The sequence below is a fragment of the Siphateles boraxobius genome, unplaced genomic scaffold, assembly GCF_051911475.1.
Source record: "Siphateles boraxobius isolate OS27281-9 unplaced genomic scaffold, OSU_SipBor_1 24, whole genome shotgun sequence".
Classification (NCBI taxonomy): Eukaryota; Metazoa; Chordata; class Actinopteri; order Cypriniformes; family Leuciscidae; genus Siphateles; species Siphateles boraxobius.
Window position 1 is genome coordinate 18,230,001 of NW_027508855.1, and position 17,774 is coordinate 18,247,774.

Below are 17,774 nucleotides of genomic sequence, written 5' to 3' on the forward strand. Positions count from 1 at the left end.
AGCAGAGCTTTTTCATGTTCAAACAGCAACATTACACACTAAAGAAAGTTGAACATTTAGAAAGGCATAAAATGTATTATTTAACATGTTTTACATTTACATTTATGCATACAAAAGAGGAACAATGTCAGATTTCTTAGATAACTAGGAAGATTAGAAATTAATTAGTACATTTAAATAATTAATTAAATGTAACACTTTACAATAAGGTTTCATTTGTTAACATTAGTTAATTACATTAGTTAATGTTAACTAAAACTAATACTGCCACAGAATTGATTAATCTTAATGTTAAGTTCAATATTTACTAATGCATTTAAATCAAAATTTTAGATCATAGTCTATATATTTTTTATTTTATTTTTTATTTATTTGATGTTTAATTATAAAAAATAGTTTTGACAGTTGGCGACACAAGACAGAGCTTGACATTTACCCCTATAGGCAAAGATGATCTGTACAGTATTAACACATACGTGTGTGTGTGTGTGTGTGTGTGTGTGTGTGTGTGTGTGTGTGTGTGTGTGTGTGTGTGTGTGTGTGTGTGTGTGTGTGTGTGTGTGTGTGCGTGTACCTCAGCAGGCGGTATGCCCTCGGGTGGGCGGCACTGCAGCAGCACTTCCTGTTCGAGTGACACTTCCTTCCCCAAGGGCTCCTGTTCAAACGTCTTCCTCAAGACTGAGGAGAATGGAGACAGAGAGACGACTCGTTTACTTACATTTCATTAGTCACCTGGAAATAGTGCAGAATATTTTGTATATTTCATTTAGCTTTTTTTAAAATTATTTTTAAAATTTCCAGCTTATTTCCAGGTTAACATGAGAAAAAAAACAGACAATAATAGTGCAGGATTTCTTAACGCACTGTATTTCATCTCACTGTGATGCTGTCTGTGTGGTTGATAGTGTGTGATTGGTTTCGTCACATATGTGAAGAGTACAGCTCACAGGACGTGTGAATGACGTCACCATCTGCCATATTCTCAGGTCAAAGCATGACCTGCTCTACTCGTTCACTGTATTCTCATAATGTTCACGTGCGGGTGTGAATATCTATTTTCCCCTGTCGGTTTCTGTGTCTTTCCATGCTCATACAGTATGTGTTGTGTGAGTGTGAGTGGGTGTTTAACACTTGAGGTCTCGCGGAGAGAAGGCCAAAATCATCTATTCTTCCTCAAATCCCTCTAACACCTCATGTGTGAACCTGTGAATTGTAAATGCAGAGACGTTTGAGTAATGTCTTCATTTCTGTTCTCTAGCACTAGGCCATACACATATTGAACATTTACAATGTGCTTTATTTAATATTATTTCATATTTAATATAATACTATATTATAATATATATATATATATATATATATATATATATATATATATACTGTATATATATATACAGTACATACATAAAATAAAATAAATATAATATATGACTATTGATTATTTTTAGATTTGTTACTGTGTACATATATGAAAATAATTGAGAATATGACCATTTTTGCCTTGACAATTTTTAGCAACATTTTACTGTACATTAATTTTTGCATAAAACATTCTGAATCTACTTCGCAGCAATAGCTGATGTACCTGTAGTTGAAATGATGTTCTTGAGCTATTTCACTTGTCAAAACACTGTAAAATATTCAGATCAAGAAATATAATATTTAACTATTTCACCCAGAGCTGCTGCTCACCCTGATCCTTCAATTGTCTCCACTGTGATTCCTCCATTCAACTGGACATAAAACACACATCTCTGCATAAGACAAATAACTTCAGCCTGTCTAGCCTTTTTACTACTCTGCTCATTCGCACACACACACACACACACACACACACACACACACACACACACACACACACACACACACACACACACACACACACACACACACACACACACACACACACACACACACACACACACAAACTGTGCATGACTGTTTTCCTTCACATTACTGATCGAGGTAATAGGCAAATAAATCACGTCTCAGTGGGTGTGTGTGTGTGTCCGTGCGAGTGTGTGCGGGTACAGTAATGCATTCAACTCATAGTTTTAGTGCTCTACATTGCTACAGCAACAAATCTTAAACAGCATTAATATCCTGAAAAGAGCTGAAGACACACACACACACACACACACACACACACACACACACACACACACACACACACACACACACACACACACACACACACACACACACAATGTATAACAGCCCTCCTATTTCATTCATAATTATAATGTCTCGACTTCACACCGCTGCCACACAGTCCCTCAACTAATCACATATAATGTCCAGCGGTATTTAAAGTCACTACAGTAATCAAATATAACATTTATCATTATACTATACATTGTCCCTAAACTAACAATAAATAATATATTAAGTCACTGAACTGAATTATATACAACACTCATTACTAAACATCATCCCTAAACTTATAATTTTGGAAATATAAAACACTCAAAGTCATTACACTAATCAAATATAACATATATGGCTGTACACAGTCACTAAACTAATCAAATATTTAATTATAAAACTAATCAAAAGTAACATATGACTATACATACACTAAACTAATCAAATATAAAATATATTTTATTTTTAAGTCACTAATCTAATCAAATATACCATATATATATATATATATATATATATATATATATATATATATATATTATATTTAGTCAATAATAAGGTATAATATCTATCACTACCAATCCCAAACTGATAATATATAAAATGTTTAAAGTCACTAATCAAATATGCAGTAGCATCTATCACTTTACATCTAAACTAAAAATATATAATTTCCAAGGTATTGATAATAATCCAGATTTCAAATGACATGCGTGGTTTTCCAAACAATGATGATGTGACTTGTCTTATAATACTAAAATATAACATATGAATAAAATTCTCTCTATAATGCAAAAATATCATGAACTTTTGAACGCAGAACCACCGCTCACAACGACCTGAAGATTCAAGCATCCGTCACGATCCAAACAAAACTGCAAAAAAGAGGTGTAGTCGTGATCCGTATGAACCCATCATCTCCACTGACACATACACACACACACACACACACACTGGACAGTGCTTGTTGTGTGTCAGAAACTCACATGAATTTATTTGGGCAGTAAATTTGAGGTAGGCGGTGAATCAGTGAGATAATCTATCATCTTGTTCAATCCTCCTGTCATGTTCGCCTCTCTCTGTGATAGCGGCCGTATGTCTGCGGAGTGTGCTTTTGTGCGAGTGTGTTTGTATCTTTGTGTGTGTTGGCGTGTGAAAAAGAGAAATTTCTGCCCTGCTCAATCACCCATAAAATAACCCAGCTGAGAGTTCCCACAATGCACCTCTGCTCACACTATGACTGAATGAGTCAACACATACACAAACACCTTCTATGTAAATAAATCTATGGGGACTTTCTATTCACATCTATTGTTGTTAATATAAGCTAACTATAGCACTCATTTAAAATAATCTCATTATAATCACTCTAGTCTAACCTGAAACATACGACCAGTTTTAGATGAATGAAGACATTATTTACTTCCTTTATAAATAAGGGCAGTCTGCTTGTCTGTGTATCTAGTATCCATTAATCCAACCGTTTTTCTGTATGTCATTCCATCTATCCATCTGTCTATATACCTATCGATCTCTTTATCTATCTATCTATCCATCCATCCATCCATCCATCCATCTATCTATCCTTCCATTCATCCCTCCATTCTTCCTTCTATTCATCCATCCATCGATCTATCTATCTGAAAGAATCCCCATGAGAGGAAGTTTCTTGTGTTGTACTGCAAGTAAGCTTCAGCCTCTGTCTCTCTCTCTCTCTCTCTCTCTCTCTCTCTCTCTCTCTCTCTCTCTCTCTCTCTCTCTCACACACACACACACACACACACACACACACACACACACACACACACACACACACACACACACACACACACACACACACACACACACACGCACACACACGACAGAGGGAGAGTGAAGTGCCCTTGGGCCGCACAGCTAACCTGCTCCTAACTCACACACACTCAAGATGAACGTCAGGAAATTAACAAGATTAATAAGACCATAAAGAGAAGGTCCAGACAGTCCCCTGTGTGTGTGTGTGTGTGTGTGTGTGTGTGTGTGTGTGTGTGTGTGTGTGTGTGTGTGTGTGTGTGTGTGTGTGTGTGTGTGTGTGTGTGTGTGTGTGTGTGTGTGTGTGTGTGTGTGTGTGTGTGTGTGTGCTCCAGACTGTCTCCTGTCTGCAGTCTCTGATCTGCATAAATGCTCCATTACCTTCAGCCAGCTTACAGACTATCTCACAGACCATGTGTGTGTGTGTGTGTGTGTGTGTGTGTGTGTGTGTGTGTGTGTGTGTGTGTGTGTGTGTGTGTGTGTGTGTGTGTGTGTGTGTGTGTGTGTGTGTGTGTGCGTGTGTGTGTGTGTGTGTGCGCATGTGTGTGTGTGTGTGTGTGTGTCAATAAACATGAAGCCTGTGAGTCTGTGAATCTCCTGCAGTCATAGCAGACAGAGCAAAGACTCTTCTCGTAGAAAAACCCTGTGTGTGTGTGTGTGTTTATACTCACATGCGATGCGGACGTGCACCTTGCGGCTCTTGGTTGTTCCTGCAGAGCTCCAGGCGACACACTGGCACCAGTAATCTTCCAAACCAAACAACTCCTCCACCTGCTGTCGGGAAATCTCAATCCGTGCTTCCCTCACCACCAAACCTGCACACACACACACACACATCAGACTCACACCAACAGACGTTTGACGGTCAGCGTAACGTCTGGTTTACATTGATTGAGAACAAGCACAGATTTTTGCCAAACCGAATAAAATCTGATTGCACATTTAAAATAAAATGTTGTCATGTATCCTAAACTAGGCAATCCAATGTAAATATCTGCATTAGAAGCATTTGCAAAGAAAGTGAAGCTGCATGAGTTTGAGAGTGTCAGCTGATCAAAGAAGCCTCGGGATGGCTGTGTTTGCTTTTCTAACATATCTAGAAAAATATGCCAAGAATAATTCTTTTCATGCTTCTAACTAAAGAGGAGACAAGAATGTTGTGTAAACATTCCTGTCAAAAAGCATTCCAGTAGCTCAAACAGCAGAACGTGGCGTTATCAATCTCAAGGTCATGGGTTCGAACTGATGAACTGCATAGTTAAATGCAATTAAAGTCAAACGCATTCATGTAAAATGTGTAAAAATATCATCTTCATGCCCGATCCTGCTCCAATAACTTGAACTCTCTGGAAGAGATGTCTGTTGTACATGTATAAATAATGAACCCCTCAATGTATCCAAGAAATATTCCCTGATAGAAATCAATAGTTCACACTTACCCTCCTCTGTGTTTATTTGTTTAGTGCTTAGGGGATTTGTGTGTTTATGGCACCATTTGGTGCAGAAGGCTGGATGTGAACGGGAGAAACCTACAGCCTTCTCCGACAGAATAAGTGAAGTGGAAAGACACACACATGAATGTTTAAACAAACATCACTCATGGTCAAACAGCAATGAAAGAGGATTCACACAGGATGAGGCGAAGAATGATGATCTAAACTGTGTTTTACAGTCAAGAACTCAAAGCAGACAAACAAATCGTGTGCAGTATCTTTGTGTTGTTTTCTTACAAGATACATTCATGTGAGAAGCAAAATTGCATAGGTTTTAAGACTTCAGGAAATATATCTTAAATGAAGCTTATATTTTTTTTACTCCAAAAGTTTTTACACAAAAGTAGTTCAGATAATTTATACTGGAAAACAAGAAAGTAAAGAATTTAAAGAGCAAGCTAAATTAAAATAGAAAACAAATAGGGAACCCAATCTGCAAATCTTTTAATCTGAAGTTCTATTATCATGACACTCACATCTCAAAACACTTGTTTTCTGTCGGCCGTGCTTGAGAAACACTACATGGTGTGTTTGCAGAGAAAAGACGGCTTAGAAAGTTTAAAAAATGCAAGAAAGAAAAGACCAATCACAAATCAGTATGCAAATAAATGCAAGAAAATAGGGCAATTGCAAAACAGCATGCAAATATTACAGTCACTGTCAGTTATAATTTGTATGCTAAACATTCTAGCAAAGTAACTTAGATCTTCTAAAAATTATGTTAAAGGTAAAGGTACAGGTTGTGTTAATCAATACATCAACAATCCTTCTTCCGAAATGTGTTTTTGTCATACCCTGATTCACTATGGTAAGGCTGTTATAAGTGTTTATATTTTAGACATGTCTGGATAGTGTTCGTGGGAAAGTGTGTATCCGTCACTTGCCCATGCGTGTCTCGTCATAAAGTTGCTCAGCTATTTTGACATTTTTGGTAGAGGTTAGTTGTCACAATGAGTGAAAAAGTTTGACAAAGAGCAGCTAAATCTCAAACCTACAGGAATCACCCGTTTAAAAAAAACAGAGGAGAGTCTGCAGGAAAAAAGAGAACGCAACAGAGCTCGTAATAAAACAAGAATCAAAATTGGCTTGGCTTTTCAGAGTGTGCCAAATGTTATAAAAGCAACACAGAGATGGTGTGTTTATTTCTCAACAGGTGAGTAAGGTGTTTTATTGAACAGATAAACGGACACATGTAGCTCTCTAACAGAGTTCACTGTAAAGCATTATCTATTGTGAAGATCATTTCATTATTGTTGTTGTAACTGTGCTGGAATTTATTTTCAAGTAAGTAGCGTGACTATTAACGGGTGAAGATACAGTAATGTGTTCAGCTAGACAGCTTGAGATCCTTTCCATATAAACTGTTATATCTCTTAAGCCTGTGAATGTTTTATGAGCGGTCGGATAACCATATTCATCCACAGAGCAGAAGCACAACCAAAACAATGTTCTTCAGCAAAATCTAACCAGTTTTTATGTTTTTTAACCACTAGAGGGACAAAAGTTGCATAGTGTACTTTTAAAATAAGAAGTTTGCAAAAAATAGCCAGTATACCTCATGCTGAAATTATCTACAAAACTAAGTCTTTATGTTAAGTGACTATTAGTAAGCTGAATTAATTGCGGAACTATATATAAATGGATCTTAACATTTCTGAAGAAAATGTGTGTATTGCAAAACTGACAGGTTGCTTATTGGTCAAGTCTCTGTGATATTCTAGTCACGGGTCCCTCCGTCAATGTAAGTCCGTTGGATGTTTTCACCTGTTTTATTGTTTTATCAGTTATTAAAGTAATAGCACTGCTCTCCAACAACTCACATGATTTGAGGAATTATTCATACCTGGAGCTCAAACGCTGGAGTATGACGCACTGAACCATAACGATAAGTGTTAGAGGTTTGTTCAAATCACTATGAGCAGAAGCAACAGTAATGCTGCCTTAAAAACACCCCTAACAATAGACTGTTGGATGAATATCAATACAGCACTGACTTGCAAGCATAAAAAGACACACAGAGCATGTAAAAGAACACACACACACACACACACACACACACACACACACACACACACACACACACACACACACACACACACACACACACACACACACACACACACACACACACACACACACACACACACACACACACACACACACACACACACACACACACACATGAATAAAAACAGGCAGAAATCAATGACAGGAATAATGGGATGTGGTGCATTCACAATAAGATCTATAAGCACACACGCTTTTGTTTTGGATTATTGTGAATATGAATTTAAAAGTGGCCCCAAACTGAATTTCTGCTGAATCTCGTCTGTCAAGAACTCAGACACGGCATATTAATCTGGACCATTCAGTCTCTTTACTGTTCTGTGTTAATCGCTTAAATGAAAATAATGTGCATGTGAATAATTATCACAGACATTTCTGAAGGATCATGTGACACTGAAGACTGCAGTAATGATGCTGAAAGTTCAACTTTGATCACAGGAATAAATTACATTTTACAATATATTCAAATAGAAATATACTGGAGTGTGAGATCATTGAGAACAAGATATTGAATTACTGTCTCTGATTTCAAATATTGTTCCAAAAAGCCACAAAAAAAAATATTCACTGAAATCGAATTGAATTCACTAAGTTTAATCTGTCCTTTTCAATGAATTGATTGAAACTCAGATTTTAGGATTTGTTATCTATTGTCATTTAAAATTATTTTATTATTATATATGTCCCTGTGCAGCATTTTTCAGATACTGTATTTAAATTATTAAATTTCTAAAACTTTATCATATATATATTTCTTTCTTCAAATTATAATTATTATACATGCACTCATGCAGTTTTTTTATATGAGCTCAAATTAATTGATATTTGATATTTAAATAATTCAATTAATTTAATATTTATCCTACTATCAGCCACCACATAATAAAAGATCAGTCTTAATTTCCAGAAATCAGTGGAAACTTACTTGACTTTGTAAATGTGTTTCTGAATGGCATTATATTGTGTAAACATGTTAACACGTAAAGTCACCATTAAATCAAAATTGACCATTCTTATTTTTTGTATGGAATATAGCAATATTTACTATAAATAATGCATCCATGCATATTAATATTTCATTTTTTTTTAATTCATGTGCCCTTGTAATCTTTAATCAAAATAACTTCCCCTCCCTCTTTTAGCGACATCACTTCTCTTCTCTGATGACGAGGGCGGAGCAACCTGTCACTCATATGAGATCGACCAATAGCACACCATAACCATCCAATCAATTCCCCGTAGTCAAAATCAAGTCCCGCCCTACATTTTTTTCTAGTTCGAGAAGCCGTTTAACTCTCACAGTAGAGAAGAAAAGACTATCGCAACTTCAGTTTCATGTCAACTCTAAACTAGACCATGCGAGACAAAAACCACAGCACTTGTTTCTATTTGAACCAGATAATGAGTCTCACTTTGAATCTTATGCACTATATATACACAGACACACAAAACACTCATCAAACACACTATGAGTCGATTACACACCAGCATTTCATGGCAGGGAACAGATTTAACCTTGTTTACTCACAATCGCCAAAACGAACAATGAAATTGATTCATAACGATATTACACCACTCCAAATAGAGATACATAGCAATGCCAGAGGGAGCTTACAGCCGGCGAACAAAGACAGGCCTGAACCAACCACGAGAGTGAAAATCTAATTAAAAGCATAAACTATACCTCTCTTGCTCTTTTTCGCTCTCTCTAAATCTCTTTCTCTCTCACACGCCATCATTTTTTATGATAAACGTTAACTGTCGCACATTAAGGCCCCTCGATAAAGTTCCACGACAGTGTTTAGAGCAGCCGGTCCCATAATAACTACACGCTCTGACCCCGAGTAATATCCGAGGTGTGATTATGACAGTAAAGTTTCCACCACAGAGATATTAGAGCAGAATTACTGCGGCGGGTTGATATCAAAGATCCATTAGAGTCATTAGCTCAATAGGAGCTTGTTAACCTCTGCGTAATGAATTGAGCTCTTCGCTCGCCCACACCGAGAGTGGCTCGTGTCGGTTTCTCCTGCGGTGAGGTGATTGTGCTTCAGCCTCAGCCAATACATGCTGTTTTCACTCTTAATGATCGAACGTTAGTGGAGGGCTGCTAGCTTTCCCAGCCTCGAAATGAACCGCAGTGTTTCTTCAACAGCAAACATTAGGCCCATACGTGAACGCAAATGCTTGGATTCCTTTTAATTCTCACATACATGTTGCATTCTCTATAGCAAACATTAATATACAGCTAGTTTTCTCATTCAAGTCAGCTAGTTAAAGTCAACAACGGGTTCATAAACTAGCATTAAAATGTTTGGGGTCAGTAAATTGATTCATTAAATTGATCAAAAGTGACAGAATAGACATTTAGAAAATCTTTCAAAAGATTTCTATTTCAAATGACTTTCTTTTCATCAAGGAATCCTGACATGTCATCATGGTTTCCACAAAATATTCACTTAATATATTCACATAGAAAACAGTTACTTTAAATTGTAATAATATTTCACAATATTACTGTTTATACTGTTTTGATCAAATAAATGCAGCCTTGTTGAGCAGAAAAGACTTCTTTCAAAAACAGTAAAACATCTTACCGACACCAACATTTTGATTGGTAGATAATCTAGCAGATTATTCACTATACCTGGCCACAAAGGGATGGTAAATAATTTGAAATCTTCAATTGATGACCAATACAGCAAGCAATGATGCTAATAATACGGCAGCATTAGTCTCTCTGCTGCTGTCATCAGCTCTGCAGCACTCATGCTGTTTATATGATGATACTGCAAGTTCAAGATTTCTTTAAACATTTTGAAAGTGGGGAAAAAAATGACTTACACCTGTATTACACATATTATCTTTTTTTGACTATCACCAAAAGTGGACTTGGATCACACACTGTTCTTGGCTTTTACTTTGTATTCTGTTCTCACAGTGTGCAAAAAGACATTTATGCATTTGGCAAATGCTTTTATCTTAAGTGACATTGCATTGAAGGTATACACTATGGAAGCATGTTTCCGCCACTGAATAAAAAAGGTAATTGCAACTTTTTCTCACACAATTCTGACGTTTTTTCTTGTAATTGCGTGTTTACATCTCGCAATTCAGACTTTTTTTTTCTCAGAGTCTCTTTTCTCAGTGGCGTAAACAAGCTTCTATAATAGTAAGTACGTCGTAAGTAATACATATCAGTCCATGCATTCCCTGTGGATTGAACCCATGCTGTTTCTAGGGCCATGTGAAACTGTTGGAGCCACAGGACTGTGACAAAAAAACAAACAAACACTGTCATTTACTCACTAGATTTAACAACACTCTTAAAAAAGCAAAAGGTGCCAGGAATAACAAAAATCATGGTTCCTAAGAGTAAGTCTACATGAAAAAAAGCTTTTAAAAAAGCATTTTTGTTAGTGTGAATAATCTTTAAATAGCCAAAAAACCTTTTGTGCAATGGTTCTTCAAGGTTCTTCATGAAACCATAATGCCAATAAAGAACCTTTATTTTGAACATTGAATATCTTATTATTTGTCTAATCATTTCTCTTGGAATCTTGTTTCTTTTGTATCATCTGTTTAAAATATCAATTATAATAATAATAACTTGCAACATGTGTATTGTGAAAAGCGCTATACTAATAAACGTGAACTGAATTGAACATTGACACTGTTATTGAACTAAACTGAATCCACACAGAACTATACCAAGCTGAATAATGACACTATTGTCTTTTGTAGAGCCACTTTATACAGTAGATAAATTGAATTTGTTTCATAAGTGATGCTGAATAATGACACTTGACTTCTGTAGAGCTGCTTTACAGCTAAAACTGAATTTGTTTCATGATTAATGAATTTTGCAACTGTTATTTTCCTGTTTATCACCATGAAGCTGCTTCAATACCATCTGTATTGTATAAATCACTAGATTATGTAATTTGACATTCAATGACGGTCAGTCATCTAGATTGTGTCTCTGGTCATAGTTGTTGGTGACTAGCCTTAATCTCAGTGTCCATAGCAGTCATATAAAAAAATCCTTGAGAGCTCTGATAACATTACATCAAAATACACAAACCAGTATATGTCAGGGAGGGGGTTATCTGTCTCTCTAGCAGCACCTTTAGCAATGAAACCATGAATAAACCAGAGCTATCACGTTTTTATTGCACCTCAGAAAAGGCCATAATGTTTCCGACCCATAAACGAGAGTTATGGTGAATGAAGTGTGTGTGTGTGTGTGTGACTGACCCGATGTCTCGTCCACCCGCTCCCCTATCGTGTGCTCTCTCTGATGGACCCACTCGCTGTTGCACTTGAAGTAGATCTGTGCGGCTGGCGTGGCCGTGCAGAAGAGATTGACAGCTTTGTTCTTGACGATGTACGCGTCCTCCGGCTCCAGAAGGAAGTGTGGGAGAGGCTCCGGCGGGTCGCTCGGGAAGGTCTCTGGCAGCTCTCCCAAACCCAACAGGAAGTCATCATCACCTGGGACAGAAACACAGACAGCGTGAGCCTTAAAATCAGCATGAAATGGAAGTTGTGATAGTCTTTTCTTCCCTGTTGTGATGTACACTGCCGTTCAAAAGTTTAGGGTCGGTAAGATTTTTATTGTTTTTTAAAGAAGTCTCTTCTGCTCACCAAGGCTGCATTTATTTGATTAAAAATACAAAACAAACCTAGTAATATTGTGAAATATTATTTCACTGTAAAACAGCTGTTTTCTATGTGAATATATTGTAAAGTGTAATTTATTCCTGTGATCAAAGCTGAATTTTCAGCATCATTACTCCAGTCTTCAGTGTCACATGATCCTTCAGAAATCATTCTAATATGATGATTTGATGCTCAAGAAACATTTATGATTATTATCAATGTTGAAAACAGTTGTGTACCACTTTTTTAGGATTCTTTGACGAACAGAAAGTTAAAAACAACAGCATTTATTTGAAATAGATTCTTTTGTAACATTATAAATGTCTTTACTGTCACTTTTGATCAATTTAATTCCTCCTTGATGAATAAAAGTATTGATTTATTTTGTTTATTTCCCCAAAAAAATTAAATAAAAATTATTTACTGACCCCAAACTTTTGAACGGTAATGTTTAATGTTACAAAAGATTCTATTTCAGATAAATGCTGTTCTTTTGAACTTTCTATTCATCAAAGAATCCTGAAATAAAAATGGTGCACAACTGTTCTCAACATTGATAATAATGAGAAATGTTTCTTGAGCATCAAATCATCATATTAGAGTGATTTCAGAAGGATCATGTGACACTGAAGACTGGAGTAATGATGCTGAAAATTCAGCTTTGATCACAGGAATAAATTACACTTGACTATATATTCACATAGAAAACAGCTGTTTTACATTGGAATAATATTTCAAAATATAACTAAGTTTGTTTTGTATTTTTAATCAAATAAATGCAGCCTTGGTGAGCAGAAGAGACTTCTTTTAAAAACATTCAAAATCTTACCGACCCCAAACTTTTGAACGGCAATGTATATCTGAGTGAAACGGCTTCTCGAACAAGACAAAAATGAGGGCGGGACTTAATTTTGTCCACGTGGAAGTGATTGGTTGTGGTTAGGGGTGCACCGATACCGATACCAGTATCGGTATCGGGCCCGATACCAAGCTCATGTACTTGTACTCGTACTCGTAAAAATACCCCGATACCAAAGACCGATACCTCACGTATATCCTTAGCTTATATTTCTTAATTCTTATGAGCACTCTTCCTGCAGTTATAGTGTTGCTAGATTTAATAGTACACTCTAATATTTCACTTTACACTTTCGGCTGTGATTACATTGTTACTCAGTGTTATGTTAAACATTTGTTCTGTGATTTCTTTGGCACTTTATGACAAATTTGATTGTCTTGTTGTCTGTGATTTCTTTAGAACTTTGACAACTTTGTGACAGGCAGGTAAAAATTACATTCATTATGTCCTTGGTTTTGCCCTTTGGAGGTTATTGGACACTGTGAAATTTGGGCTTTGAAAATTTGTGATAAGCACAATAAGAATGATTTATTTTTTTAAGTTTATTTAAGTTGTTGAAAATAAAGATGCTGATTTGTTCATTAGTCTCATTGTGTTGTTCTTAGAAAATTGCCACATAAAACGAGAAAACCCCCCAGTACAACAGGCATCGGTATCGGTATCGGCGAGTACCAGGAAAAAAATATCGGTACTCGTACTCGACCCTTAAAAAGTGGTATCGGTGCATCCCTAGTTGTGGTTTGCTATTGGTGGATCTCATGTGAGTGACAGGTTGCTCCGCCCTCAAGCCAGTTAACACATCATCAGTGAAGAGAAGAGATTAAGCTGCAAGAGGGAGGGAGGGAGGGATTTTGAATAAAGATTATAAGGGCGCAAAAAGATGTGCACAGATAAATCATTTATAATAAATACTGCAATAATAAGAACTGTCCATTTAGATTTCATGGTGACTTTAAGGAAGTGAGTCGGGAAACAGAGAGCTGTAGTGTACTTCAAAAATATGAAGCAGGACAACTCTTTTCAACATTGATAATAATCAGAAATGTTTCTTGAGCAGCAAATCATCATATTAGAATGATTTCTGAAGGATCATGTGACACTGAAGACTGGAGTAATGATGCTGAAAATTCAGCTTTGCATCAATACAGCTGAAATTGTAATAATATTTCACAATATTGCCATCTAGCACAAATAAATACAGCCTTGGTGAGCATGAGACATCTTTTATAAACATAAAAAGAAACAAATGTCCAGATTTTGAATGGTAGAGTATAACTGAAGCACTATGAAATGAGTACAAGCTAGTTTAAGAATAGATCATTCAGAATTAACTTTTGCAACAGAAACTCCCACTATGGCAATTTATTCACAAATATCAGATTTCTCAGAGCCTCTTATATTTCTTGTGTGCTGGGGTCCGGAGAGGCTTCACACGCTCAAACTGGTGGCTCTCATTATGAAACAGGATCTTATGGTTGTCTCCAACTGATCCCTGGTTAATGGAGTAACTGATGGTTATTTTTAGCTTCAAGTTCAAATAAACATGGGATCTCTCTCAACTCTCTCTATCATTCATCCTCTTTGCTTTGAGTGAATGCACTATTAAATGAATGAACAGATGAATAAACAAATGGACAAACAAACAAATGAACAAGCGTGAATGAATGAATGAGAGATTATGTCAACAAACAAATCAATTAACATTTGAATGGACAAACTATTTAATGAACAAACAAGCAAAACGTGACAAACAAACGAACAAATCTATTGAATGAATTTATGAACTGAGGCAAGAATAAATAAACGAATAGATGAATAAACAGATACATGAACAAACAAACAAGATTGGATGAATGAACAAATGGGTGAATGAACAAAAATCAATGAACATGAACAAACACTTGAATCAATCAACAAACGAATGAATGAAAGTACACTTTCAAATGAACAGAACAAATAAACTAATGAATCAACAAATGTACATGACTGAATAAATAAAGGAACAGACAAAAGAACAAAGATGTCATGAATTAACAAAATAATGAATGGATTTATGACCAAATTAATCAACAAGAATGGATGAATTAACTAATCGATGAACAAATGAAAGAATATGTGAATCAATTAAAAAGTAATGAACATGAATGAACAGATTTATCAGTTAACAAACTACTGATAGAACACACAAATGAACAGATGAACAAATAACTAATGAACTAACTAATGAACAAATTATCTGTTAAACTAATGAATGAATGAAAAAAATGAATGAAGATGAATGAACAAATGAATCAATCAATAAAGTAATGAATGAACAAGCAAACAAATGAACACAGCTGCATAAATAAAGAAAAGGCAAAAGAACAAACTTGTATTACATCAATAAATGAACAAAATTAAGATATGATCAAACAAACTAACAGTGAGCAAACTAACTAATAAACTAATGAATGAATCAACAAACATCAACAACCATAAGAATGAATGAATACATTAATCATTAAACTAATGAATCAAAGAACACAGTAATAGAAAAGTGAACAGAATAACAAATAAACTAATGAAGGAACGAGTATATTATGAATTAAAAAAGAATGGATGAATGAACTAATTAATGAACAAAAACATTAATATTTGAATGAACAAGAATAAATAAACTTGAATGAATGATCAATTAAACTAATGAAGGAATGAACAGATGAACAAATAAAAGAACAAACTAATGAAAGAATTAACAAAATAATGAATGGATGAATCAATCTACAATTAATGAATCAAAGAAAGTGAACAGAACAACAAATAAACTAATGAATGAACAAATGAACATGACTGAATAAATTAAGGAACAGGCGTATGAATAAAAGTAATGAATGCACAAATAAATGAACAAATGTTGGAATAAATGAGTTAAGGAATAAACTAATGAACAACTGAACAAAAATCAATGAACATATTAATGAATGGATAAATCAACACACTAATGAATCGAAGAAACAAATAAGTGAACAGATTGAGCCTGACTGAATTAATGAACAGACAAAGAATGGAAATATAACAAAGTAATGAAGGAATGAACAACAACAACAAAAAACGACTGAATTGATGGACAGATTAGTTGTTTTGTAAAATATAAATTCACTTATTCATGTCTGTAACATAATTTCACGTCCAGCACAAATGCAGAGATATTTAACAGCACACACACACACACACACACACACACACACACACACACACACACACATAATGGATGGGTCGTAACCCAGGACGTATCGATCCCTGGAGTCATCGATACAAATACCGGATACTAACATTACACTAACACACACACACACCCACAGTAAAAAGACAAAGGCGTGCGCGTCGGATTATTATGGAATGCCTTCATTAGATGCTCGCTGACCCGTCCTATGGCACGCAAGTCCAGCTCATAACTCTTATCTGACTGTCACACACACACACACACACACACACACACACACACACACACACACACACACACACACACACACACACACACACAGAGAGAGAGAGAGAGAGAGAGAGAGAGAGAGAGTTTCACCCCAAATTAACACTCTGTAAGGTACATTAGCTTCTATTGTCGGGTCACGGCACAGCCATGGGATCTAATGACGGCCCGCGGGTTGTGGGTCTGTGATGTGTTTGCTAATGTTATTATGATACAAATGATCTGCTGAGATGATTCATTTATTCAAATCCCTGATTAATCTTCTACACACAAACAGGCTCTGTCCTGTTTACTCTATAAAAAACACAGTCTATGATAAAAACACACAAACAAAACTATGTTCGGGAATTTTTGGCCATGACACGGACGGATTCTGGGAATCATGATTTCATTCTAAAACGATTTTTGATCTACATTTTTTTTGTGTCACTTTTTTGTGTGATGGATTTTATTAAATTACTTGTATAAATTAATTATATAATTATACATACTTTTAAAAATAATTTTACATTTTTAAATATTATTTTACAATATATAATTATGAATTAAAAAAAATTATGTTAAGAATTATCTTAATAGAGCTTCAAAACATACAAGCAAATACACTGAAAAAAACATTATCTAGGATTTACCGTGAAGCACTTCTCACTCAGAAATTGCTAGTAAATTTCACAAACAAAGGATTTTCACATTACAACAGATTGGCAAGTAACACAAAATTTAAGCAAAAAGTAAAAACACTGAAATTATAATTTTATGCTATCGTGAACCTGGCCTGTGTTCCCCTGTGTTGTTTAATTGACCCTTATTTTAAAGTTTAGTTTTGTTCCTATTGTTCCGGTGTTTCTGTGTCCTTTGTTTAGTTCCTGTTTCCATTGTTTGCATAGCCTACCGTGTTAGATTTTATATATATATATATATATATATAGTTACCCTCATTACACTTCCAAACAACAAATAAGGCCTTTGTACAGCATTTTTATAAGAGAAAAAAGAAATTCTGCACATTCAAGCAAAACACACGGATCTTAGCACACATTCGATGCAATCAAGTTTTCCGAATCAATTCAGAATGGTGGAAGAGAGAATCATGCATCAGAAAATCAACGTATAGAATGTAAAGGTCAAATTAATAAAAGAACACACAAATAAACAGATGAATCAATAAACGAATGAATGAACAAATAGACCAAACTAATGAATCAGACAAAAGAACAAACATGAATAAAATAAAAAAAAAAGAACATGAATGAATGGATGACTTGGTCAAACAAACTAATGAATCAAAGAA

The 17,774-nt window shown here is 35.3% G+C and overlaps 1 protein-coding gene across 4 annotated transcripts in view; it reads right to left on the bottom strand.

Annotated features, from left to right (window-relative positions):
- Positions 1 to 17,774, bottom strand: part of unc5ca (unc-5 netrin receptor Ca) — a 147,508-nt gene that overhangs the window by 79,291 nt on the left and 50,443 nt on the right. For all 4 annotated transcript variants that reach the window (XM_077241771.1, XM_077241769.1, XM_077241770.1 and 1 more), the window contains exons 2-4: positions 11,754 to 11,987; positions 4,608 to 4,751; positions 575 to 678 (exon numbers count right to left, since the gene is read on the bottom strand). In XM_077241771.1, the coding sequence (XP_077097886.1) occupies positions 575 to 678; positions 4,608 to 4,751; positions 11,754 to 11,987 (482 nt within the window). The remainder of the gene's footprint in view (positions 1 to 574; positions 679 to 4,607; positions 4,752 to 11,753; positions 11,988 to 17,774) is intronic.